The 26,331-nt window shown below is 44.0% G+C and overlaps 4 protein-coding genes across 5 annotated transcripts in view; 1 reads left to right on the top strand and 3 right to left on the bottom strand.

The window, feature by feature from the left end:
• The first annotated feature begins 2,763 nt into the window (after positions 1 to 2,763).
• Positions 2,764 to 10,197, top strand: Hn (phenylalanine hydroxylase). Its single transcript, XM_014359870.2, has 8 exons — positions 2,764 to 2,954; positions 6,173 to 6,301; positions 7,045 to 7,199; positions 7,262 to 7,444; positions 7,527 to 7,723; positions 7,941 to 8,203; positions 8,888 to 9,117; positions 9,531 to 10,197. Exons 1-8 carry the CDS (start codon positions 2,910 to 2,912, stop codon positions 9,691 to 9,693), a joined length of 1,365 nt encoding a protein of 454 aa, XP_014215356.2. The 5' UTR covers positions 2,764 to 2,909; the 3' UTR covers positions 9,694 to 10,197.
• Positions 10,198 to 11,372: 1,175 nt separating this feature from the next.
• On the bottom strand, positions 11,373 to 16,158 carry Clk (circadian locomoter output cycles kaput protein Clock). Of its 2 annotated transcripts, none has more exons than XM_089598405.1 (11): positions 15,873 to 16,158; positions 15,156 to 15,215; positions 14,932 to 15,080; positions 14,558 to 14,845; positions 14,357 to 14,455; positions 14,182 to 14,251; positions 13,858 to 14,096; positions 13,514 to 13,758; positions 12,991 to 13,437; positions 12,662 to 12,835; positions 11,373 to 12,600 (listed from the first exon to the last, which is right to left on the bottom strand). In XM_089598405.1, the coding sequence occupies exons 1-11, from the start codon at positions 15,914 to 15,916 to the stop codon at positions 12,232 to 12,234; spliced, it is 2,184 nt and encodes a 727-aa protein (XP_089454531.1). In that variant the 5' UTR covers positions 15,917 to 16,158; the 3' UTR covers positions 11,373 to 12,231. The 2 variants fall into 2 exon arrangements, with proteins under 2 accessions (XP_089454531.1, XP_014215354.2); XM_014359868.2 differs by having other exon boundaries at positions 15,156 to 15,200.
• A 319-nt stretch (positions 16,159 to 16,477) lies between these two features.
• On the bottom strand, positions 16,478 to 17,874 carry LOC106644359 (uncharacterized). Its single transcript, XM_023392055.2, has 4 exons — positions 17,785 to 17,874; positions 17,595 to 17,715; positions 17,371 to 17,522; positions 16,478 to 17,308 (listed from the first exon to the last, which is right to left on the bottom strand). The coding sequence occupies exons 1-4, from the start codon at positions 17,872 to 17,874 to the stop codon at positions 16,478 to 16,480; spliced, it is 1,194 nt and encodes a 397-aa protein (XP_023247823.2).
• A 3,211-nt stretch (positions 17,875 to 21,085) lies between these two features.
• The window catches only part of LOC106644358 (LON peptidase N-terminal domain and RING finger protein 3), a 39,334-nt gene continuing 34,088 nt past the window's right edge, over positions 21,086 to 26,331 (bottom strand). The window contains exons 2-9 of the mRNA XM_089598311.1: positions 26,150 to 26,268; positions 25,888 to 26,010; positions 24,552 to 24,794; positions 23,801 to 23,900; positions 23,496 to 23,698; positions 22,259 to 22,575; positions 21,860 to 22,067; positions 21,086 to 21,794 (exon numbers count right to left, since the gene is read on the bottom strand). Coding sequence (XP_089454437.1) covers positions 21,369 to 21,794; positions 21,860 to 22,067; positions 22,259 to 22,575; positions 23,496 to 23,698; positions 23,801 to 23,900; positions 24,552 to 24,794; positions 25,888 to 26,010; positions 26,150 to 26,268 — 1,739 coding nt within the window. The 3' untranslated portion in view covers positions 21,086 to 21,368. The remainder of the gene's footprint in view (positions 21,795 to 21,859; positions 22,068 to 22,258; positions 22,576 to 23,495; positions 23,699 to 23,800; positions 23,901 to 24,551; positions 24,795 to 25,887; positions 26,011 to 26,149; positions 26,269 to 26,331) is intronic.

Below are 26,331 nucleotides of genomic sequence, written 5' to 3'. Positions count from 1 at the left end.
GGAGCTCGGGAGGCTCCACGAGTCCCTTCGAGCGTGGACTGATAATTTTGTGCACCGCGTCAGCGAACCAAATTAATTCAATGCTCGATGATTTATCACCAACGTTGGCGTCTTCGAACGAGGGACTTTTTTCCCATTTCGACTTCTTTGAGCGAATCAACCGATTCTAATAATAGCCAAACGGAGGAACAAGCGAATGTTTTATATTTTTGTTATCACCCAATGCATTGGCTAACGTTGCGAAACTCTCGATAAGACCTTGTATTTTAAGACTTGTATCGAAAAATTCTATCACTTGTTTCCACGCTGATATGATACGGCGTTTTCCACGTTTATCGTCATACATGTGGAGGAAAAAAAAAAAAATGTATTGGTTACAAAATTCGTTCCCACCAGCCCGAAATTAAACCGCAGTCGATTTGGGCAGCCCCGAGCTTTAGTTGCTATCGTGCCCCAAACCAGTGCACTTACTTAGATATAATATACCCAGACGGGGAAAAGAATGTACGGCCTACGGCACTTTGATCTGCCAAATGCAGAGGTAAGTTGTCCAATAGATTTACTTACTTTATCCGATCCTAATAAAACCCATCAAGTAACACCATGCAGATGCCATTGGTTACATTTACGCGAGTGCATTTATACGTTGGACCGTTTTGGAGTGAAAACACAAATGACGCAACACGTGATCGACAGTTGTGTAAACAGAGTTAGAAATTTGCGTAACTTGGCGAATGCAATTTCCGAAGATTGTTCGTAGAAGCGTCGTTTAAGAAGCTTCCCCATGATTCTGCGGAGCAAAAACCGAGGCGTCGAATGAAAATAACAGAGCATCCCTGTGCACGACGTGACAAGCGAATTTCTGAGTCTCCTGGCTTCTGCGTTAAGGTTATTTGCACTCGGAGTGTGCGGCGATGACGGGGGTGTGGCTGGAGGGAGGGAAACGGTGAGCCGTCAAATTACTTGCAGCTGTGGGGCGCGAGCATCGATCCAATTTCCGCAGCCCCCCCGACGAGTCGTTGCGTTTCTCGTCAATTAATCTTGGGGAATCTCTTTCGCCGGAAATTTCGGGTTACCGAAAAAAAAAAGAAAACACACGTTCCACAACTTTTGATGACATTTGTCTCTTGCCAGACCCGTTTTTTTTTCTCATGTCTAATTCATTGCTCGCCGACTGGACTTCAGCGGCCCCTCCCACTTAACAGTGTACACGCGAGTCTACACGAGGGGGAGTCGCTTCAAAAGTGCACTCTGTACGAAAGTATCTTGAAAAAACATGCAAACTCTTTGGCAGTTATCGACTTTTACTACATGAGCCACGACCGAAAACAACATTTACTGTTGGCTTATCTCGTGGCACACCCTCGGATACAATTGACGCACGATCGGTTGAGCGTACACGTCACGAATCGTCCGTTCGTGTGTACATGATTACGGCAATCGCAAAATAAGCGTCCACTCGTTGGTTCCCGAGATTCAAGAAAAACGTTTTGGCCTTTTTTTCATTGAACTCTGTTTTTTTTGTTTTGTTTTACTTTCCGGTAAAAAGTTCGGAAAGTTCCAAAGAGGGTGTTTTATTTTAAACTTTGCAGACTTTCAAACTCCCGTGAACTGTGACTCAAACAAAAAATTCACTCAAACTGCGAGCAAATTTCGTGTTGTGCGAGCAAAGCACGCATGAGAGGAAAAAACGATTTCTCTCTCACTTTGATATTATTCACGTTATTATCCCCGATAAAACTACCGATTAAAAAAAAAAAAATAGATTACCATATGAAATGGCACACGTGATCGATCAATTCAACTTTTTTTTTAATTCCACCAATAAACTCTCGGGAAAAACATGTTTTCGAAGAAACGGTAGTTATCGTATAATTATTCCGAGTTAGCTTAGTTGGAATGCACAAGCGTCACCGAGCACTGAGGGAATAGGTAATAGAGCTTCCTGTACCGAACTTGGCGGAGATAAGCGCTGCTAAAGTGGCTAAGGGGGGGGAGGACGCGCACGCGAAACTCCAGAGCAGCTCTATATAAGGTTTGGAATCAAATTAAACTTTTACGACTTTATAGAAGCAGGTTCCGTCAAGTGGCCACGGATTGGTCATTTAAATCCAGCAGTCGCATAATGCACCCGGTACACGTATAGACAGGGGCCGAAAGTTATCCTCAATTTATCAAGCGGGGGAAAAAAACACGGAAGGCTCATCCTTCGTCTGAATTCTCGTTGCAATAATGTCAAAAAAGAGTTTTTCCAAGAAAAGCGCCTGTTTCGTCCAAATGAACCGAATAGGTAATCAAGTGATTTACTCAAACATCGTCGATTCCCCGAGCCACGTGCTCGTTTCCCCTCTCTCTCTTCAGTGTGCCATAAAATTAACAAAAGCACATTAAACGAGTACTGCGATCCATCACCCGAGAAAAACACCATCCGCGTCTTATCGCGAGCGCGAACCCTCGCAATTCCATCGCTCTCTTCTGTGGGTAATCACAATAAGAGGAGAAAAACAAAAACCAAAAAAAAAAAAAAAAAAAGTGGAAACCAGCAAGTGGCGCGAGCATTTAACGCTTCGTCGCCTTTAATATGCTGTTGTGCGCACGTACAGAACGAGTGCAAAAAAGCCGTATTATCCCGCGCGAGCGGAGAAAAACGCTGCATTCGTAAACACGCGAGCGGTGCAGCGCACACACCCGCGCGTAATAGGCCGATTTCCATACTCGCTCTTGCCGGTCTTTCCCCTCCCAACGAGCGGGTAAGCGCGACGAGTTTAAATCGAGAGCTTGCGGGCGCACGAGCATACAACCCGCTCGAAGCTTTGACGAGTCTAAGCGACTGGTGCTTTTTTTTCTCCACCCCTTGGCCTCTCGGTGGTGAGTTCGGAGTGCAGTGATTTTACTTTTCGCGTGAGACGATGAACGGATTCGTGGAGCCGGTTGTCGGCACGCCACCCGATAAGGTAATGTGCCTTATTCTTCTTTCTTTTTTATGCTTCCTCCGTCTTTAACAACGAGACAATGACGCACGGGGGGTTGTCTAATTGACCCAATGGTATTTTAATTGTCTCCGAACCGATACGATTACCATTTTGTGGTGATTTTCACGCTCCGCTGGCATACAAACTACTCCCGTATCCCATCTTGCAATCACTTTTTCATATCTTCTAATTGTTTTGCAATCCACGGGGCTATATTACCCGATAATTACGCTCGGCTTTCTCACGTGACATAGAAACCACATTATTATGGATACAGACAGGTAAACAACTCCAGCTTGTCCTCATAAAGGCAGTCACGCTTTACTATCACGTAAGGATGATTGCAATAATCAGTGTGACATAGTTGACACTCGGCGTGTCAGTGAGAGATCCATCATGTGCGACTGATTGCAGAGCGTATCGTCTTTGACCGATTTTTTTCCCCTCATTTTTCCTGTATCTCAATTATATCACCGCTTTGAAAACCTAAGGTCAAGTGAAAAGAGAGGATCTCCGAGGGCAAATCCATTACGAAACGGACGAGCCATCATCCATCGAGCGCACTTAAGCGCCTTGGGAAAAAAAAAAAAAAAAAAAAAAGATAAGGTGACAACCGCAGTGAGAGTGTATGTTTACCGAACTCGAGCAGCGCGTAAAGTGTTACGTTGGGATTGGGTTTCGTGTAGGCAAACCCGAGCCGACACAACCTGTTTGCCGGAGAAGCGGTGACCGGTAGTCTGGAAAAATCGAGACCCGATCCCATCCGAGGAGCGAATAACACGAAGACACCGATACGCCGCCTGTAATTATTTTACTCAGGTATTGATAAAAAAAGTGACAAAGTCCCTCTTCGTGTCACTCAAATAGCATAGAAAAAATTCGACAGTCGACCTCTCGTCGATACCCCAATCAGATCAATCGTGTAACATGTCGTACAGTGCGTCCTGGTAGGGCTCTTGGAGCTGTATAATGGGCATACTTGTGCACGAAATTGCGAAAAACGAAAACATTTTGTGAAAAACACACGGGACGAGCCTTCGAAAACCCTAGCAAAACCAACTCGCCAGGAGTCTAATTAATTTTGCAAATTAACGCTGCATAGCAGTCATTGTGTCCCGGAACAGCTCGTCGAAGAGTCCCGTCTGTCCTTGATCCCTCCCCCGTAAATCCCTCTTGCGCTCTCGGTATAATTAATGTGCTCCGCGCCGAGCTCGCGTGCTCCCTTCGATCGGTCGCGTCGACGAAAATTTACATGTACACCCATATAATATGTAGGCCGACACACCAGCACCGCGGCTTTTGCACGTGTATAATCCCGTGGCGGGAGAGCCGGAAAAATCGCGAAACGCGGGAATAAAAAAAAAAAAAAAAACGGGATGCCCTCGCGCGTTTATGCTAATGCGGATACACACACTCGCGCACACGTACGTATAGGGTGAATATAAACAATCCTGAAAACTAGGGTGCGAGAGAGCGCGTGTGGATTGTTGATTCAACGCAAGCCCCTTGTTATCATAAAACGTGCGAAGCTACGCTCGTGGGTTTCCGAAGCGATTACGTTCGGAGGAGTGTGAATTTATGTTGATATTTCGTTTGGAATTTTCATGCCCGTAAACGTGTAAAGTAAAATTTGGGTGAAAGAATTTTGATTATTCCTTTGTAGTAGGTATGTGTCGTAATTTTCACCTGCTCCTCTTTTTTCTCGCTCAACTTGGCAGTAATGTTTCGTCAGCCTACAGCTTCCCTATATTATGGGCAATGAGTGTTATTATGGTGCGAGTAATAATAATTTTATGGTATCCGACGAAACGTGTTTACACGAGTGTAAATAAAAACCTTAGATGCAGAATAATGTCTTGTGTGTTTTTGTTGACAGTATAATTCTCTGGGAGCAAAATTTTGTTCACCAAATTTGCACTGACCGTCACAAAAATAAGAAAATAGTACGAAAAATTGATAAAACCCTTTGTACGTAATTCAAGGTAATGCTGACCTCTGTGAAATCTCACTTTTATGGTGCGTGAGCTCATTTTAGTCATGTACCAATGGTTTGGCAGAGGTTAACGACAGTATCGGCCCCCGTTGCTACATGAGTCACTGATTCTTGATTAATTAGGAAGTTGTTTTTCTCTCGAGCCAGCGATGATAAAAATAAATACATCATAACAACACAGCAGTGTAGAGCCATGAGAGAACCTTGATACTTACCGCTGCAAGAAAAAATAAAAAGCTTGATAATTTCAAGAATTTATATTCCGCCAGAAAATAATTTTTTATAAAGATATGGTCTATTGATCCATGGTACCGTATTACGTAGCACATTGGCGTTCACAAATTGTCCTTGACTCTGAAAAGTCGGTGTGCGGACAGAAAATCATGACGCAAATTCCTCTGAAAATTTCACTTACATATCTCTGGTTTCTCTTACGCCTTCTTTTTCAACTTTTCCCTTTCGTTACATCACTCTTGATCTCCGCATGTAGCTTCCCACCGATTACGTATCGACAAACAATGTCCTCCGCAACGACGAAAAAGAGCGAAAAAGTCGTCACAAAAATACGCTATCTTGACCCGGGGGGAAAAAAAGTAACGAAACAACAACGCTACAGTCTTCGAAGCGATGCAATAAAAAGTACGCGCAACCTAGGCAATTTTCCGTATCGAGTTCTTCGCAAAGAAAGAAATTACAACAGAAGTTAGGATATACTGAGAGGAAAAAACGCAAACAAACTCACGAGCGTTGATGGAGGGGGACAAAAAAAAAAAAAAAAAAAAAAACAAACCCAATGAGATTGAGAGGAGATACAGGAGGGAGAGACACACTTTTGTATAAGAACACACGCGAGACCTGTCTCCGTAACGACGCAGCGGGTACTCGCGAGTGAGAGGTTGATTTACGAGCTCCGAGGAGTATATAAGTGTATACCTGCTATTACCGTTTTCAAACGTCTCGCGACACTTTTACTGCTCTGGTTGATCGATCCCAGAGCGCAATCGATTAAATTTTTTTTTTGTGTTTTTTTTTGTTTCCTTGTTTCCTTGTTTCTTTCTTTTTTTGTGGCAAATTTTACCGATCGGATGCCAGAAACGCGGTTATCGGACGTAAGAGAATTTGGGTGGATGCTATTGTAGCGGATAGTATAAAAATAATAAAGATACATTTTTGCTCTTCGTTACCTTGAAGCTGACCTTTTTTTCAGCCGAAACTGATGAAAGGCGGAAATTACATAAAGGAGGGCAGGGACTCATCCAAGAGCACCTGTCTCATCTTCTCGCCCAAAGAAGTCGACGAAGTCGGCGCCCTGGGACGCTACCTGCAACTTTTTGCCGTGAGTAAAAGCTCAGGGAATTCCGGCTGGCAGCTCCTCCTTGGCACGTCTCGTTTCTCCCGTCCGAAAGAGCGAGCACGCGCCACGGCTCGGGGTTTTTTTTTTTTTTTTTTTTTTTTTTTCGTTCGTATACCTGCCAGCTTCTTTCGCAGAGGCCGCGTTAACGCGCAGACTGGGATGGAAATTCGAATCGAGATATTCAGGGGCTTGATTTACTTATTATGCTTGCCTGGGAATTGAATTTTACTGCTTTGAAAAATTGTTTTCGACTTTTCGAGCCTTGAATCTTCTTTTGGGCTATCAAAAATAAATTCGCGCTCACTTTCGAACGTATGTATCACGTTTCAACGAAATTTAACGTTAAGAGGATGAGAAGAATAATTTAATCAAACCAAAATTATTATTTTAATTTTAATTGAAAAAGGTTCTACTTCGGAATTTTATTCTCTTAATTTAATTTAATGTTAAAAAAGAGTATAGGAAAATTAATTCCAAGATAAATCATGTTATGCAAAAAAGTTTTAAAAAAAATGTTACACAGTTGGAGAACAGTACCTTTTCTCTAATTAATGTGATTGGTTCAATCGTCTCCACAAATTGCAAAGTTCAAAAATAAAAAAAATAAAAAGTAAAAAAATAGTTTTTATAATTTAAAAAGTGAGGTACTCAATTATTTTCGTCCCGGACGTCGACGTGCAAATGTTAGTGTTCAAAAACTAAAAAATTCAATGACAAAATTATAGAAACATGAGGTCAATTTACTGCACATCGAATCGAGAAGCAGCTTGCGTCGAGCGAGCACATACGAATTCATGGTGGAATGCGCCCCAGGCGGCGATTTGTCGGGTGTTATCGAAGCCCTCCAAAAACAGAGCGGCTACTTTTCGATAATATCGAGGTAACATTGATCTTGAACAAAAAAAAAAAAAAAAAAAAAAATCAACGAAACCTCACCAACAGGAATTACCGAGACAACATGGGCACGGTGCCGTGGTTTCCCCGCAGGATCCGCGACCTCGACAAGTTTGCCAACCAGATCCTGTCGTACGGCTCGGAGCTCGACAGCGACCACCCGGGCTTCACCGATCCAGTTTACCGCGAGCGACGAAAGTACTTTGCGGACCTCGCCTACAATTACAAACAGTAACCACCACACCATACGTACTACACCCGACACAAACGGACTTTAATCCTTCACTTGGGACGATATTTTTATATTCCACAGCGGACAGCCGATCCCAAGGGTCGAGTACACGAACGAGGAAATCCGTACCTGGGGTGTCATATTCAACAAACTCGTCGACCTGTATCCAAAGTACGCGTGCAAGGAGCACAACCACGTGTTTCCACTGCTCATCGAGAATTGCGGCTACAGAGAGGACAACATCCCGCAGCTCGAGGACATCTCGAACTTCTTGAAAGGTGCGTGTTCAACATCACTCTTCCATAAAGCAACGCCAGTCTTTGAAATATCGACCCGTCAAATACGCTCGAATAATCGAAAATGCCAAATAGCCGTCATAATTACCGATCCACGGCTCACGTTCCACGTGACACACACACGCGCGCATACCAGTTGTACATACCATTGTAATTTCATCTACCCACGTTGTACTATGTACCAATAAATGCACCGTAGACTGCACGGGCTTCACGTTGCGGCCGGTGGCTGGTCTCCTGTCGTCGCGCGACTTCCTGGCTGGACTGGCGTTTCGGGTGTTCCACAGCACGCAGTACATAAGGCACGGCAGCAAGCCCCTCTACACCCCCGAGCCGGACGTCTGCCACGAAATCCTCGGGCACGTGCCGCTCTTTGCCGACCCGGCGTTTGCTCAGTTCGCCCAGGTTATCGGCTTGGCCTCGCTCGGCGCGCCCGACGAGTACATCGAGAAACTCGCCACGGTTGGTACATCCTCTTTTTGTGAATCATTGCAACATCCAATCTACCCAGTCGGTTGGGCTTACAAAGAATGTTTTTGTGGCGCGACAAATTTTTGTCAAACCAACCATCAGCAATTTCCCAAAAACCTCTTCCATCTAGTCTGCATGTTTCGTCGAGCCAACTTGAATTTCTCCTCCCCTCCGAGCTGTGAGCAAAGCTCTTCCTTCGATCCACCCCCGATGGCATCGAGAATTTAGCACTGCGGGACTCTCGCCCTTTGTACCTCGGATTTACTCTGCTCGGGCAGCTAATGTAATATAAGTTGGGGTCGCGGTCGCTAGCTGGGTTCGAAGGTATATACTCGCGACATCGCTGCCGCAATTGAATTTCCATGGACCGCGGGAAAATCCAATTACGTTTTGATTACGCATTCTTGGATCATTCGTTCCTTTATTCAAGTATTCCGTTTTGAAATAAAAGGACATGGCTGTCATTTCGTACATATGACTCTTGAAACTATTTACGCGAGAATCGTGTTTTTTTTTTTTTTAATAATAAAGCAATCCTTTCTTGGTCCATAAACTTTATCCTCAAGAGCGTACTCCGTTCCGTGACACTTATCCGCTCCACTGTATAGCAATGTCATCACAATCTGTGCTAACGAATCAAAGAGGAGATAATGATCGGGCCCCTCCCCCCAACAGTGCTTCTGGTTTACGGTAGAGTTCGGCTTGTGTCGTCAAAACGGCGAGCTCAAGGCTTACGGGGCGGGTCTGCTGTCGTCGTACGGCGAGCTCGAGTACAGCGTGAGCGGCAAGCCCGAGCTTCGGGAGTTCGAGCCGGCAGTCACTGGTCTGCAAAAGTACCCAATCACCGAGTACCAGCCGGTCTACTTTGTGGCTCAGGACTTTGAAGATGCCAAGGAGAGGATGATGTGAGTATACCCATTGGGGTTATTGGGTATCGCTATCGATTTTTTCCTCGATCGAGCGTCGCGAGCTTTCCATTTTCAAAGTATTAAGAAGCAGCGATTAGATTAGCGAGAAGATCTGTTTTTCTTGATGTACTCGAGTGAAGCTTTGCTGGTTCGGGAGCAGTGCGATTTTAACATTAAATCACGGAGAAAGATAAGATTTCTGTGAAGGCAGTTTCAGGTAATGACCACTTTGCGTAACTTCGAAGGTACTGCCGTCAGTGTAAAAGTATATAATCAAAAGCCATTATTAATCGCGTGTTCGGAAAAAATTGTACCGTCAGTTTCTTGGTGCGGGTGCCAAGACTCCTAAAGTTGAAATATGTTTGGCACGCGTCGGATTTAATAATCTTACTGGTCGTTGTTGTTTTTAGAAAATTCGCCGAGACGATTCCGAGGAGCTTTGGAGTAAGGTACGATCCGTACACGCAGATGATCAGCATCATAGACAGCAAGTACCAAGTCGAGGAGTTGGTAAACAACGTCAACATTGAAATGCAAATCTTGATGGATGCGTTGAGGAAATTGAAGCAATAACAAGCCCCGGCTGCCATTAATACTCATCGTTACGCAATTTGATCTCATTTATCATCGCGATGCTCTCTTCCAAACGTTAATTTTGTAAGCTATATATCTACAACTGTGGAATCATGGAGGAAAAAATTTTTTAATTACCCCAACCAAAATTTGGTTAAAAACTAACTATATTTTTTGGTTTATGTAAGTTTTTTTTTTTTTTTTTTTTCTCTTTTATAGATGTCAAGATCGTAACGTTAATCTCAAAATGTTATATATTTTTCTCGACAAATCATTAAAATAAGAATCTTTTTATCGATTATTGTGTGTATTGTGTTTCTTTTTTAATATACGTAGTTTACGACTTGATAGTGAAGGTATTTTTTCCCTGAAATAGTATCTTGTAAAAATTAGATGAGAAAGGAAATCAAGTAAGACAAGGAAAATAAAAAAAATACTGTTTTTAAAATTTCAATCAAATGTTTATTACTGATAATTAAAAAGAAATAAATGTATATTGACAAACGGACAGTGATTGCTCCCAATCATTTGGTTGTTTAATTAAAATCATACATTGCATTGAAACATCCATGTGGTAACTAATAAATATCAATTTCAACAAAATTTAATGAGGATACACCTCTATTCTTATATTAATCTTCGAAACGTACAGTAATATTGGTCACATTCATCACAACAAATATCATCGATAGTTTTAGCTTGAGAACTGATCACATGAATTGGTATTATTTACACAACATATTCAACATTGAGTCATAATAAAATGATTTATATTATATACATAAATAACAAAATATATATTAGATTTTTCGTAAATATAAGTAAGCAAATATACATATATCTGTATATATAAATATAAGCCTTCCTCTTATCAAGTTCATTAGTTACGGAGTTGACTCTCTAGATTGCTGGTAACTTAAAGATTTTCATTTCACTTGGTAGGTAGCTCCTTGAATTATTAGGAATTTCATGAAGTTAATTAACAATGTGTTTTTTGGAATGTTCAAAATCACCATAATAGGCTTTTTATTAACACAATAAAAAGACCATTGATTATTTTAATTTTGTTTAACTAATCAATAAGCTATATTTATTGTCAGTGATTATTAAAAAATGTCTTGCATTTCTTTTTTTATCGTAACTTTAATAATTTTCTTTACTGGAAATTGATGCGTTAAAAGGCAATATCGTGATTTATTCATAGGAAAATCCTGAAAAACTTTCATCGTAAATTTTGTTCACAATAATTAAAAAACCCTGTAGAAAATAGTCTTGACTCTTGGAATATTTCTCATCTTGCCTAAGTCTACACTTGAAGCAATGAATCGCAGTTGACATCAACTTTATTTTGATTTTAATTAATTAAAAAAATAAGTTAGTATATCGATTCATAAAAAACTTTTAGACGCATTCCACGAAAAAAAAACTCTTGCATATTTCGCTTAAAATGGCCTGAATCTATTTCTACAACGAAACAGCTAACGGCTACTTAGCACCTCACACCGTTTCAGCCATTTTTACATTTTACCGCAGTAACACGTGTTTCTTATCGCTGGAAACAGATACGTTAAATGTAGACAGTATGTATAGTTGTTTTTTCATATAATGGAAACATAAACTTTTGTATGTAATTTCTTACAGTTTACCCTACAGTATATTTTTGACAAAATTTTTATCATACAACTTATGCTTGGATAAAAAAATTTTACTAAATGGATTTCGTCGATACTCAGTCACACTTAACAATTTCATTGTTTAATAGTACCAATTGAATTCTAGTCATGAAAATATGTATCGAATACTTTAAATAAGCTCTTTTTTCCTTAATATAAATTTGACTTACAAGAATAATCATATTCTAACATATCTTCTAATTTGGCATAAGTTATACTTTATTGGAAAGCTCGATCATGACTGTCATTTGATTCTCATCACAATTAATTCAGCCAATCTTTATAATATCAATACAAAACATGTCTAATTATTCTTACATACGTTTTTACACACATAAGCTTCCAAAAATACTTTAATACATTTTAAAAATCCTCGTATAGTTGAAGCAATAAATATTAAATATTATAGATATGTCTTAACAAACTTTTCCACCAGGTAAAGGTAGCTTTTGACACGATAGTGTAAGTACAGAGTAGGACATCCCTCGGGGAATACATATGTTATGAAATTTATCTGAAGCACCAACAGAGGAATCGTTAAGCTCGAAATATTAAACAATATCACACGAAACTTTTACAATTTTAAAGCAACTCACCTTCGTTCTTTTTCATTTCACTGGTACTTGTATAGAAAAATTACTTTTTTTTCTTGCAAGACTTGCATATTCTTTAATCTTTGTTTTTCAGGCTTTTCTTTCCCCCAAATTGACTAAATTTTTGGCATCCGCGAACAACACAAGTGATATTAACTAAGTGGCTAGTTGGTCAATGAAACTTTGAAAAAGCTCATTATCACACCATACTACACAGGTACTATTATTGTAACACACAGTTCCATAAACGAATTCACTTGCAACTATTTCATCTAATTGTGTGTCGGCCTCTGCTGCTGATTCGTCGTCGCGTCCATGTTGGCGTAGACCAGATCGTTTTGCTGGCACATCTGAAAGTCCATGAGATCCTGATTCGCCTGCTCTCCATGTTGTTGTGGTTGGTTGAGCTGCTGAATTTGTTGTTGTTGAGGCATCATCTGAACAACGCTGCCATGGGGCGGCATGGGTGCACCCAGGACTGTATTTACGGGTAACGAGTGGGGAAACAATTCCGGTGGTACGATATTGACTGGTACTGTGATTGGCACTTCGAACACACTCACGCCCGGCACATTTTGAAGTGGCGTCGACGCACACCGGGTCGTCTGTTGGCACGGATTTGCATTGTACGCCATGCCAACCTGAAACAAAAGAACATTGATGGTGATTAAACACTCAACCACCTCGGAGATCAATTCTTACATTGAGTAACGGAGAAAATATTCCATATCTGGCTATCAGCAGCTGTTCCGATACCCTTTTCAGTTCCTCCTGCTGATGGACAATCAGTTGCTGCAACTCCTCGTGTTTGCGTTGAAGTTCATCCTGAATTTGATTTTGTACCGGTGCCAGCACCAGCCCCTGCTGTTGAATCATCTGTTGCCAAAATCATATTCACTGATTACTACTTTTCCACAGACCATGTTAATCCTAACACGTGGGTAAAACGTATCACAGTATACCCAAAGGACCCGAACGCCAACGGAGCACATGATAAAAGTATGATTATGGTTAAGTCGAGTAGATCATACCTCGTTTGTCTGAAGTGGTGAGATAATCGACGTGTCCGCAGGTCCCGCGTAAGCACCACCCACAGTCGTTTCGATTGGAACAGCCTGGTACTGCGTGGATTCGAGAAAATTGGCGCAGTGCTGCTGTTGCTGCTCGACCTTCGTTTTTGCCGAAATCTGTTGCTGCTGAGGTTGTTGTTGCTGATAAGTCGGCTGCTGCAGTTGCTGGTTGACAATTGGCCTGTCGTCTCTGCGGGCCGTCGTCGTTTTCGATCTCGTCAAGCTGTTGGTCTTGGACCTCGTAGTCGAATTCGGCGCCGAGCGGATCGATCTCGTGTTGAGGGAGCAGGTCGACGACGACGTGTCGGACTCCTTGCCGTGGCGTAGACGCGGACGCATCGTCGCCGACCGCGTGGTTTCCAATGACTTTGACGACCACGACGGGGCACGAATGTGACTTGGTGTGCTCTGGAATGCGAATTGTTCATTGTGATCATTGTTTGTAATTGCAAGGTGGGAAAACGTGTCAAACAAGTGTATCTACGTTTACTCGTTTCGTCGTGGACGTGGTTTCGTTTTGTGCCTTGAAATTCAAAGATTTGTCCGAGTCTCGTCTCATCTGTTTGACAACGTCGACGTAGCTGACCACGTGATGCGTGCAGACAATGAACTCTGGCTTGGAGTTCCATTGATTGTACGTTATGTAAAATCGAGTTTGCAGCCATATCCATTGTTGGCCTTTTGTCAAGAACCTGTAGTGACAGGAGGTACCCTCGCCCTTCTTCATAACTGTTGAATGAATATTTCGTTAAAAAACCAAGCGCCACCGATTATACGTACGTATATGTACATTATGCAAGATGTTTCGCCAACTTGCGTTGAACTTACGAGACTCGTGACACGTAACGACCTTGTCGAGATCGTCCGTGTGGTAATAATCGTATCCAGATGTTCCCAAGACTTCGAATGGTAAGTAGCCAATAATTGGTGGTGCTCTGTGGTCCAGAAACAAAAATTTCCATTCCAAACTGTGCCTGGACGTGAACTCGGTTTTTGTGTTGTCGACCACGGACATCTCTCGTATGAGTTGGGGCACTTGTAGCCGACCAGTGCATACGAATACGATTCTACTGAAAATTAAAATACGCAGTTTTATAGCTCGTTTCAATTGTCTGATTCATTCATTGTTATTTTTATAACACTTATTATTACTTTGATTCCCCCGTCGTGCTGTTGCCGAATTTATCACTCATGCTGTCATAGTCCGTGTCACTGTCCATTCCTTAAAAAAAAAAAATTACATGTTTAAAAAATTCACTTGTATATTCACGATTTAATAGCATCTTTTTTTGTTTTTTCAATGGCAATTTTAGGCAGGACAACTCACGAAAGTATCCGACGAATTGAACTAGCTCGTAGATGGGCTCTTCTCTAAAATCCAGCCCTCCCCTTTTTATATGGCACGTGAACGATACGTTTTGCTGATCTGTAAATCGACCACGAATATTGTGAAGCTCGCGTCAGTCAACGGATCGACTGGAAACTAATTGGCACACACGTGTATATAATTATGTCGTATGGTTCGTACCTTTCTTAATACTATTTTGATCCCTGGCACTCGCTAAAATGTTGTACAAGTGCGACTGGTCGTCTTGAAAGGTTATTTCGTAAACCGTAGAGTTGACCACCTCACTGGGAAGGTAGCCCAGAAGGGAAGTTATGCTCTCGGAAGCGTAATAAATGCGCCCCGAGGATGAAAAAACCATGATGAAGCCGTCGAGCGCCTCCAGAGTTAAATGCGTAAATTCCTCGTTCGATAAAAAGGAAGGCTTCCAGTCTTCTTGTATCTCGTGAACCCTCGACTTTACCGCCAACTCTGAGTACGCATCCATCAATTTAATTAACACGATTTTTAACTTTCGGATCAAACTGATCGATACAGGCTTTACATTTGTGGCTCACCATTGTGATTTTTTAAAAACAGTATCGTTGATTTCAACACCGTCGATTTGTCCATTTTTCTGGTGTTGGTGCTCACCATGTTACCGAGCTCGTTAACCAGCATGTTGAATTGATCTCTTCGTTTCTTTTCGCTGAGATTCCGTGATTTCCTGGAAACGACACCCAAGTTGTATTTTTAAGCGTACAAACAATTCAAAAGCAACCTACGACTTTCCGGCACAAACCTCTTTGTGTCGTCCTTCTCGTCGTTCTCATCGTCCATGGTTTCGCTGAAATAACAAAAGCACGTAAGCATCAAGCAACACCCGCAATACCGAGCATGTCGTTTGACGAAGAATCCAAAGGTCAACTACAATCACGACTCTGCGTAAAAAGTCCAGGGTTGAAAAGTTTATAGCATAACAAACAACAATTCCAAGCCGGCACCCCGTGTTTCGGTACACGCATCGAGCACCGGGCCTCACGAGACCGGCCTTTGACTAATTGTTTTTTTTATGTTCACCCCCTCCGCGTACTACTAATCCAAGGGTGCTTGGGAATTTTATGTGTACAGCTCGAGTCGTTAACCACGACACTTTTGCCAACGATGGGGAAATCGTGCAAACAAAGATTGAAGTAGTAACAGCCACTGGAGTACCAACGTGGAGCCCGACCACCTGTTCGAGGCACGGGGGCGAAAAAAAAAAGAAACGCCGAGAAACGTACAAGTGACCGGAAGGTTATTCCGCTGAAACGACCGAGGGAGCAGCGATAGGAAGGCGCGCGCGTGACGTCGAAGTACAAAAGCGCGAACAGGCGAGAAAGAGAGAGAGAGAGCTCTCGGATCGATATGGCACCGCGACTCGTGCCATCGCCGATGATGCGTTCAAATAAGGCTACTCGGGCTTGGGTGATAAATTAACCGAGAGAAGTACCGCTGGAGTCGAGTTGCACAAACTTACTCGGACTGCCGAGTCGAGTCCCTGCTTCCAATGTAACTCGCCATTGCTGCTGGTCTTTCTCCGCTCGCGCGTGTAAACGCGCAAGCGAGACGGCTGCCGGGGATGCGGACCCGATAGAGACGGCGACTGTTATACCCACTGCACAGATGTGCGCGACGCAGCACCCGCTGGCCCCGTCTCGGTGCTGAGCACTGACGCGCCAGGTCGGCGCATACCGATTCCTCCCTCGTGCGTAACCGGTTTTTCGTTTGTTTTCTCCCTTTTGCCCAAAAAGCCACGCACGATCGGCTGCGAAAAGCTTCGCCGCACACTGACAACCCAACAGCGAGAGCGCGCGCACACCACACGCTCCGTGTGTCCACTGCTCGCCCCTCCGCCCCTTGCTCACTCGTCCCGCACTCTGGACCTGATGCGAATATGCGCAAGTCCGCGAGAAAGTCTGGGGACGAGAACCGCGAACTCTGCGAACGTGAATGTAACTAGCGGACAAGTGTATAGGTACTTTTCTTTCGCGAGGAATTTCAATGTAGAGACCAACTCGTTACGCGAGGATTTTTTTATTGTCACTTTGTTCACGTACAATCACGCACGTGTACGTGCATTATCTAGGTCTTTTTCAGCGTTTTGAGTCTGGTGGGGACGGCGCCGCGGCTCGTTGGAGTTACCGGTGCCGCGATCTTCCCAACCGGTTTCCGTCCCACCGAGCCGCTCGTCGCCAAGTCAACCTGGACCCCGGAGTCCCTGGTAGACCGGGCCATCCTGCCGCACGCGTCGAACTTGCGCCCGACCTCGTCGCTGGTCTGCAGGTAGCGCTTCATCAGGTACGACATGCCGCTGTCGTCCGAATCGTCGCTCGCGCGCCACTCCTTCACATCGGAGGCTGGCTTTTTAGCGCTTCCTTTGCCGGTCGCCCTGCCGATCGACTTGGACCTCGTCCCACCCGGTGCCCGCCTCTTGAATCTACTCCGTGGGCTCTTCGTCCCCGGCGTCCTTCGTTCGATCGCCTCCTTCGAGCCGCCACCGGTTTCCGACTCGAACATCAGGGACTTGAGGTACTTTTTCCGCTCCTCCTCCGCGACGCGGGTCTTGCCGATTTTTCCCGCCGCCCGTCCCTCGTTCACTATGACCGGGTGCAGCTCTAAGCTCTCCCCGGCACCGGCAAGGAGGGCCCGGGGCAGCTTGCTCTGCTTCCCCGGCAGCACTCTGTAGGTCGACTCGGCCAGACTGACGCTTGCCGATCGCGGGACGAGCGGCTCGGCTCGGCTGCTGCTGGTCGTCTGGCTCGAGCTTTTCTTCGCCGTGGCGCGCACGTGCTGGCTCCTCGCGAGTTTTTTGAAGCCCTGGCTCGACCCCAGCTCTCTCTCCATGGCCAGCAGCTTCGACGTACCTTTTAGCCTCTTGTACAGCACCTCCCAGATGGCATTTGACGCGAATATCTGGGCCGAGTATACGAGCTGTACAGCGAGAGTGCGCGAGAGAGTCTGTTGGGGGGGTATACCTCGTTGCTCTGGCGGGACACGCGGAGTAAGCTGGCGATGTCGTTCAGGCTCAGGTATCGGACGAGTCGTTCGATCGCGCGGTTCGGCAGAGTCAGCAGCGTGGCGCTTCCTCGCGAGGTTAAATTCTCGATGTGGTCCAGCACTCGTGGTCCTGTACGCGCGGATAATCGTTTCGACGGTTAATCGATGGGCTCAAGTTTGGTGGGTCGAGTTGGTACTTTACCGAAAGCGAACGAGATCTCGTCCTTGAGCACCTTGTCCTCGGGGAAATCGGGTAAGCTAGTTGTTCTGGTGATCGGCGACAGATGAGGCCCGTGAGTAATTTTCCATATGTACAGAATGACCTATAGGGTACGGAGTTTTTGAGCTGCAATGAGGGGCTTAGCCATCGTGGTACTTTGGTTACTTCGTACTTGCTCGCCGAGGACTTTCAATCCATAGTAGTCTCGACTGGGGCTTGGGGCTACCGAATACTTTTCGAAACGTGGTAACTTTTTTGTCATGCTACGATGATGATTGGGGTTAGGAAAGAAAAAGAAAAAAAAAAAAAGTTGATATCACGTACGCATCGGTGTGAAGTGAGTTTGTTCAATAAAGTATTTATACATATACTTTTGTGTATGTGTATACATATACTTTTTTGGGATGATTCGGGAGGGAAGGGAAGGGTTGGTTTGAACAAAAAGTAAAATTTTTACGTGTATAGTCAGTCGATTTCACAATTTTTTATTATAATAGATTTGATATGAAGAAGTGAAGATATAAATACAGTTATGTTAGAAAGTAAAAATGGAAAAGTCGAATGTGGCATTCGTCGTTAGAACCGTAATCGTAACGATATTACAAGATAGGCTATACAGTAGTATCACAATGCATGATTTTCAAACTTTCTTACGAGTGTGTGTACACGAGAGAGAAAATGTGATTGAAAATATAGTATTTGCCGTTGGCAAGCGTTTTTCGGAAGGAAAAACGAGTTTGAAAATAATTACGAATAAAATCAAACAATGCGAAACGCTTGCGTACTTTCGAACAAATTAAAAAATTCACACCTCGACAAAGGCTTTGTTTTCGTAGTAAAAGAATATTCCTTCGTAACAGTACGTGATTGTTACGAATCACATTTCAGTATCTAGCTAATACAACGTTTCTCGTATTTAAAAAATTATTAAAAAATTTTATCTTTTCAAGATTGAGTAGTACGACGCTTTTTTCCTCCACCCCATTAGCTTCCTCTACTTTGTAGATTGTTTCTTTTGCTTTCTTTTTTCGCAGTAACAAAATTTTTTTAATTCACACAATAAGAAAAAAAAAAAGTTTCTTGTTTTTTCTTTACTCATTTTTCGTAACATACAATTTTACACTAATCAGAAAATCACTACAGATCACAAGTACGAATACGAAAAAGTAAAGATGAAGGTATACATGGTACAAAGAGAAAAAAGCAATAGAAGAATGGAGAGAGTCTCAGAGGCTGAACATTAGATGAGAGTGTGGTCGATTTGTGAAAATAAATTACTAGGCGCTAGTGTATCTCAAAAAGTCTTACAGGCAACGGTAGAACGATAAGTAGGAGGATTTTTTTATTTTCTCCGTATACTTTTTTTCCATCTTCATCGTCCTCGTTGTGTCTTAGCAATTATTCTTATTACTTATTCGTAGAATATCAAAAATTGCAGGAGTTTCTGGCGATTGAGAAGTTATATATATTTTTTTAAATTTCTCTTTCGTTATATTTCCTATACGCGTTTCACATGAGTGTATTAAATAGTTGATAAAAAAAGAGATTTGACGCAGAAAGAGGGCAAATTCGTAATTTTTTTTTTTCAACAGCAAGAGTTTGCTCGCTCCCAACGCTTAAACGTCATTCGTTATGTAACAACGAGTATAGAAAAAGTCTAACATCTCACACGTTGCGTCGACTTTGTAGTCGCTTCAAAATAGTATCTGACTCGCAGAGTACAAAGCCACGCGGTGCAAGATCTCACTTTTTTCAACAGCAAGCGTCTTTGGGAGAAAAATTCGAGCGTAAGCGACAGCGACTCAATTTTTTTTTTTTTAATTTTCCACGCTTAAGAGCTTGATTTTTGTAAAATTCGATCAAAAATTGCGCAACTTGGCTCAACCTTGCTTATTGTAAATTGTCTTCGTTCCTCCTTCGGCCGCGAGAAATATCACCAAACACACATCGACGTTACACATTACGTATAAAGTTTTATGATTGTAGCTTCGTATAACAATTGTTTGACGTAACAGGAGAAATGGTGCGAGAGTAGTAAAAATATTTGTGGAATGCAAGAACGATTCGTTTGAAAATGTTTTCAAGTGAGGTAAAAATTACCCTATATGGCTCCGTTAAACGAGTTACAATCGATTTTGCCGACATCCATCAGTCCGTTCGCAAACTTTACTACCAATAGAAGACTTAAAAGAAAAAAAAAAAAAAAAGGACAAATTAATCGAATGACAATGTCTGATGTATCTAGTCGCAGGAAAGTACACTGGGCAAAGGCATGCAGTCTTATCACGTTCGACGCTGGCCGAAAAGTTGGCGAGCGTCTCAAGATTATATTTGTAACAAATCTAATTACAACATTTGCGGCTTCATTCTCTCTCTCTCTCTCTCCACTTTGTTTCATCTTTCTACGGCTATTTTCCTCACGCTTTCCTGTTCCTTAATATAATAAATATATAAATATATAGAGACACATATATGTATTTACTTTGTCATTCTCTTTCGCTAAGGAAGAAGTTGAAACGCTCAAGTATATGTTACGTAGGTAAAGAATCATTGTGCCGATCAGCACGATTTTTCTCGAATACACGTAACGTCGAAAGAATTTCTTACACGTATGTATATAAGTGCATATGGAAAGCATCATGTATTACAGTGTGTTTAATCATAGTTATAGATACTGACAAAATATCACATTGTTGATCGGCACAAGTACTCCCTGTACACTTGCTATACGAAGAAATAAAGTTATATCAGTGTTCTGACTTTATGATACAATCGAATTCTGGAAGAACAGATTTGCACAAATATTGTATCGGTATATATGTATATGTACGTGTATTTACATAGTATGGGTAGTATAGTATAGCAGAGAAGAGTACAAAGACGTCTTGCGTGCAGCGCGTCAGCTCAGACCTCGGATTATATTACGCGGATATGTCATCTTTATTTAAAAGTAGCACCATTTCGTTTGTTTGTCATAACTTCCGTATGACATTCTCGTCATCGTTTTCCGCGGAGTTGTCATACATACTACGTGAGACAAACGATGAAAAATTTTTTTCACCCTTGCATTGCTCTTTTCTTTCTATCTATTATTCCTCCAAGGTCCGACCTGGCACACCTTGACTAGACGTCCCTTCTCATTCGTTTTACATTTCAATGCAGTCAAGTATACTTTATGGAGCTCAATTGTATGTAGTAAAAAGATTATAGATTCCGATGCTACAGAAAAATGCTCGAAAAACCACGACTTTACATCATCGACACACACGTGTCCAAGAATAGCGAACGATTTGTACAACATCCACAAAATCGAATTTTGGTCAATATATACATCGTAACAGCAACTCCGATTTTCCTTTACAGACATCAGATGCTTCTCATGTTTACTGAGCAATTTTACGAGCCATGGGAACCTTTGTAATGCCTAAATTGATGTTTTGAAAGGAAAAAAAAAAAAAGCTCGAAAGCACTCAACGGGCAATAATTGAGATAAAACGCGTAGTACGTAAACGACGATACTTTGTTCTCTCCTCGAGGGTCCCCTTTATTTTCGCAATCCCCAACTGTATACGTAAGAAAGTATATGAACAATCGCAAGAGAAGGGCAGTCTCACTTCGAATTGGATCCCTTCTATAGCCCCAGCTCGTGTCAGACTTGAAGTTTCACAATAACTACATAATAACAATGTCCTCGCCACACACCAGTGTCCCCCGAAACACCTCGGAGCACGAAATTCCCGCAGCCTTGGCTCGGCCCTACGAGCGCTGAACCACCGAGTGCACAGCTACTGCGGGCCTCCCGATCGATCCAGACGCCACTGCCGCGCTATCCTCCTCGGGCTCCCGACCCGAGCTCTCCCTGCATATGCTGCTACTGCCACTCGTGGTCGTCGTGTCCTCCGTGGGCGCGAGGCTGCTGCTCATCAGTTGGCGCTGCTCCATGTGGTCGAGGGTTTTCTCGATGGCCCGCAGCCGCTTCTCCAGGCTCGCGGTGCCCAGTATGCCGACCTGCAGCTGCGGACTGAGCGGGAGAATGGCCAGGAGCCACCAGGCCCAGGCGGGCCCGTCGGCCAGCCGCTGCCAGTCGTCCTCCGCCTCGGGCATCTCTCCAAACACCCGCCTAATCTCCGAGCGCTGGGACTGCGGCACCGTCACCCACCACCTCCGGCTCTTGGCTCGAACCTGCGACAAACAAATTCCCACGTTTTTTCTCCTTTCCTTTTTTTTTATTTTTTCTCTTCACTCACCTTGTTGTGCAACTCGGCGACGCTCAGCAGCTGATCTGCCGGAATGGGCGTGTCGCGCAGGTACTCGACCTGAGCCGTGTCGTAGCCGTCCCGCTCGCCACCCGCCAACACTCGAAACCTCCGCGCTCCCAGGGTACTCAGTATACTGCAGCCGTCCTTCAGCAGGACTCGGTCCCTTATCTCCAGCACCGTGCCGTACTCCGCGTACCTGTCACCGAGAACGATCGTCACCACCACCATTGTTTAATACCAAGGGCCACTCTATCGTGACGACGGGGGAAATTGTAATTGACGAGTACTCATTGTCATGGAGTCGATGAGGCACTCGTAGAAATATCGATGACAATTTCCCTCGTCAAAGTGTACGTATATGGGTGTAACTCGAGCGAAAGGACTCACCTCTTGGTCCCCGTGGCCTCTCGGTTCAAACAAGCCGCGATGCCGAATTGCTTGACCCCGGTGTCGAGGCACCTGCGCACCATCAGCCTGTACCTGGGCTCGTAGACAAAGAGGGGACACGCGACGCAGGGAAAAGCGGTCGTGCAGACAAACACGGCGATACGCTCACTGGTGGTCGTCGTTTCCCCACCGACCACCTCGTGCTGGACGAGCTCGTGCCGGTAGCCCAAGGCCCGGGCCGCGTACTCCTTGGGCGCGGCGAACTTGAGCGCCCGCTCGACGAACTCCGTGACGGTCTTCTGGCTGCTCGCGAGGTACTGAAAGAATGAAAAGGGCCATGAGATTACGGCACCTGGGCCCCACCAATGTCAACGCCGCGAGATCGATCGATCGGTAAATTTGCTCGCACGCGCGGTGGTCACTCGATTTATGATAGGCCTATACGCGCGCACGGCTATACCGAGGCAGTTGGCCCTCTCCCTTCCTCCCCAAAGTCTCAAACTGCATAATAAATAGTCGTATAATGGCTGTACATTGGCTCGCGGCCAGCTCCCCCTTCTCGCCTCTGACTGTGGGTACACACGCAGAGCCAGCCGACTTTGGGCTAATTGGATACGAAATTAATAATTCCCGCTGATGAATTTTAAATGGAAGCCTGCACATTGGCTCCGAGGGCTTATCTTCGATTTTTTTTTTTTTTTTTTTTTTTTTTGGAAAAATGGGTATACCACAATTGAGGGATAATGGACCCACACTGGTGGATATAGTGTACATGCGCACCACTGCACGTGGAAGCTCAACCGGAGAGCCGTATAGACCGCAGGCAATCATTTCGATCGGGTGCATCGTTAACCGCGTCGCTGCCGCTACTGTCGTCGCTTGCAAACAGGTGTCCCCCCCCCCCCCCTGTTTGATCTATAGTCAGGCGCGATATAGCTCGATCGTTTATCGGTGACGAGTGACTGCCTCAGAAAAAGATGAGTCTTGGGTTATAGTTAAGTAGATTTTCGAGGAAGTGGGTACCGATTCGTGGTTACGTGATACGTTGAGACCGGTTATATATTCAAAGATTTTTCTCCGATCGATCGACCACTTGTAGGGTACATCCACGTTTGTGTGATCGATACGAGTGGGCGTCAAAACTTATACCGATCCCAAAAATCGGTTGCGCGATATCGCGCCAAAACTGTACTTTGGGTATATTTTTTGTGTATAAAGAGTTACAAAACACACTCACGTCGGCGAGGGAGGTGACGCAGAGCGGACAGGCCGATGAGTAATCGAGGCACCTGTCCAGGCACATCCAGCAGTAAGTGTGCCCGCACGGCGTGGTTACCGGCTTCCAGAGCAACCGGCAGCACAGTATGCAGTCCAGGTCGCCACCCGCTACTCCGCCGTTCGGTGGTGGCAGGAGGATCTCTGCTGGCTTTGGCTCTACTCCTACGTGCAAGCGTCAACAATTAAAATACATTCACGTGCATTTTTCTGGTTTTTTTTTTTTTTTCTTTTTTTTTTTTTTCTTTTTGCTCGACTCTCACTTACTTTTCAACTTATCAACCTCCTGGTAGAGCCGGTCGAGCGTGGCGTACAGTTTCGAGTTATCCTGCGGCATCGTACTCGAGAGCAGCCTCCGGCAAATCGACTGAAACAAAGACATACGTATATATAAAATACAAGTTGGATCTCTTTGAAACAAAAAGTTATATGTATTTGTCCCATCGATTATTAGAGCGTGGCCCGCAAAATAATAACAATAACCGAGGGTTGCGCAATTTCATGTGGTCTCGCGAAAAATAGTCGCGTTAAAAAAAGAGTAGGTGTACAAACGATAGAATAATATTATGACATTACCGTGGCGGCGTTTATGTAAAACCGAGTCGGGAAAAACTAACTTTAATTAGCTAGCGATAATTCAATCCCCGAGTTAAATAAGAAATGTGAGAGTAGGGGGTGCAACAAGAGGGTCCAGAAATAGAGCGTGGGCAGGCCTTAACAATTCAATTATGTAAGAAGCTCTCTCTCTCTCTCTTTTTGAGGGGCGGGGCAAAAATCGCGTGTACTATAAATTATTTCTCCTTCGTCGTCCCTACGCTGTTTCTCAGCTCCCGTACAATGTATATTTAATTGGCCGCGACAGTGTGGACGAGTATTTACGAGCGTTTTCTATTTCAGTGGCGGCTGGTTTTATTTTTAACGAAACCACGTGGACTCTGTATTGGTGAGGAAAAAAAAAAAACTTTCGCATCAAAATTCCCTGCCAAATCCATGAGGGAAAGTAGGGAAAAATGCATACCTGTGAGAACTCCTCCTCGCCTCCGCTGCTGTTGTCCTCGCAGTCCGAGGTATTGGGCGCGTTGGCGCGCCTGTGATGGTTGTGGTGGTGTTGGCGATGCCGCCGATAGTGCTTCGAGTTTATGAGCGGCAGCAGCAGGTTGTGCCTGTTTCGCCTCATGCGCACCTCAACGAGGTCGTAGGGCGTGCGGAAACCGACTCCTCCCTGGCGGCGCACGTTTGACGCTAGCATGCGGTGCAGCACCTGCGTGTATAATTACAATATTTGGTCAGTGCAATCATTCGACCGATGCTTTTGGTAACCGGTTTCTGGGATATATATATTTTTATCAATTAACTGTAGAGATCGTGCTCATGTAGCAGGAGGGTTTGAAAAAAAAAAAAAAAAAAAAAACCGATAAACACGTAGAATTTCGACCTAAGCAAGCCGAAAGATCACTTGCATCGGCCAAATTCTTCGAGGGCAATGTATCACGGTCTCGTTGGATTCTCCTCGCTTCGGTAAATCAATATAAAATATCTAACGCCAAAGCCCAGCGGCTATTGTTCGCTCGGAATAATTTTAGCTACCCCCCGATAAATCGTCTCGTGGGGTAATCACCAAAATCAACTGACCCATCTCATCCAAGCTGAATTAATGGATACCCCAATTTTTTGTTTTTCGTACGCATACTTTTTTTTCATTTTTTTCTTTCTTTTGTTAAACGAAACGTCAACACCGTCGTAATCCTCGCTTTTATACCGTACACGAACTGCTCGAGGTCAATGCCATCGGCGTGTGTGTGTCAATAAAAATCGCATAAAACGATAAAAAAAAAAAGCGGTGTTAAACAGCGCGACGTTTCTGTGTATATATTATTGAAAGAAAGGAAGAAGAAAAAAAGAAAAAGAAAATCGACTCCAGCAACATTTTGAAAGGACAGCTCTCAAGCGAGGCGTTACAGCGGAGTCTTTCGCGGGTCAGTCAACTCGATAGCGGCACGTCAGGGTTATTCAACTACCGTGTGTGTATGTGGGTACGTTTTTTTCGCTCGCATCGAGACAGACCATTGGAAATCCGACGCGTGTGCTGTTATACATCATATCGGTGGTAGTGTGTACGTATGTAGAGCTGCCGTCGGAAGTTGGGATGAACCAAGCGTGACGAGTGTAACGTATAGCCTCAGTACACATATGACGTACGGGTAAAACACAAAGAGATGCGCGCCTTTGTTGGACGAGAAAAGGGTAAGAGAGACTTTGTAATTGGTTGAAAGATAAAAAAAAATAAAAAAATAAATAAAAAATTGAGGGATTGTAGGTAACCGCAGTAGTAATGGTTAGTTGTTTTCGCTTACCCTTGTGAGCTCGTGTCGCACTTTGTGTGGATTTTTGTCGAGCACCGCGCTCGTACACAGGGCCAAGAGCGCCTCCTCGTTCCTCATGAGAGCGGATAGGGCCAGACCTCTGTGATAGTGCCCCTACAGCCGGAACAAAAAATAAAAAATTTACTCAACCCTGTCAGATAAGTATTAAATATTTGGTGTACTGGGAGCTAGCTAGTGAATATGTGTGTATTGTGTATAGGTGTGGTGGTGCATGTGTAGCTTCGAGCCTCACCTTGCCCCAGTCCGGGCGCAGTCGAACTGCGTGATCAGCATCGGCCAGGGAGGCCTGCGGTCGATTGAGCAGCAGCAACGCGTGTGCCCTGTTGCTGAGATGGAGCGGACTGTTGGGTGCTGCAAAAACACAATACATGGTACAATCATTTATTTGGGTTCATCATGGCTTTGGTTGTTCAT

The sequence above is a fragment of the Copidosoma floridanum genome, unplaced genomic scaffold, assembly GCF_036245765.1.
Source record: "Copidosoma floridanum isolate Cflo_tuat_1 unplaced genomic scaffold, Cflo_Japanese_pri ptg000001l, whole genome shotgun sequence".
In the NCBI taxonomy this organism is placed as follows: domain Eukaryota; kingdom Metazoa; phylum Arthropoda; class Insecta; order Hymenoptera; family Encyrtidae; genus Copidosoma; species Copidosoma floridanum.
This window is presented reverse-complemented; position numbering and strand designations above follow the sequence as displayed.

Excerpts from the sequence above, each read along its gene's own strand:
- Hn (XM_014359870.2), top strand. The coding sequence starts at position 2,910 with ATGAACGGATTCGTGGAGCCGGTTGTCGGCACGCCACCCGATAAG. Across the intron at positions 7,445-7,526 it reads CTCGCCTACAATTACAAACA|CGGACAGCCGATCCCAAGGG; the intron begins GTAACCACCACA and ends TATATTCCACAG. Across the intron at positions 7,724-7,940 it reads CATCTCGAACTTCTTGAAAG|ACTGCACGGGCTTCACGTTG; the intron begins GTGCGTGTTCAA and ends AATGCACCGTAG.
- Clk (XM_089598405.1), bottom strand. The coding sequence starts at position 15,916 with ATGGCGAGTTACATTGGAAGCAGGGACTCGACTCGGCAGTCCGA. Across the intron at positions 15,216-15,872 it reads GACTCGACTCGGCAGTCCGA|CTTTTGTTATTTCAGCGAAA; the intron begins GTAAGTTTGTGC and ends GATGCTTACGTG. Across the intron at positions 13,759-13,857 it reads CGTTACGTGTCACGAGTCTC|TTATGAAGAAGGGCGAGGGT; the intron begins GTAAGTTCAACG and ends TTCATTCAACAG.
- LOC106644359 (XM_023392055.2), bottom strand. The coding sequence starts at position 17,874 with ATGACAAAAAAGTTACCACGTTTCGAAAAGTATTCGGTAGCCCCAAGC. Across the intron at positions 17,523-17,594 it reads CGAGATCTCGTTCGCTTTCG|GACCACGAGTGCTGGACCAC; the intron begins GTAAAGTACCAA and ends CCGCGCGTACAG. Across the intron at positions 17,309-17,370 it reads TGTCCCGCCAGAGCAACGAG|ATATTCGCGTCAAATGCCAT; the intron begins GTATACCCCCCC and ends TACTCGGCCCAG.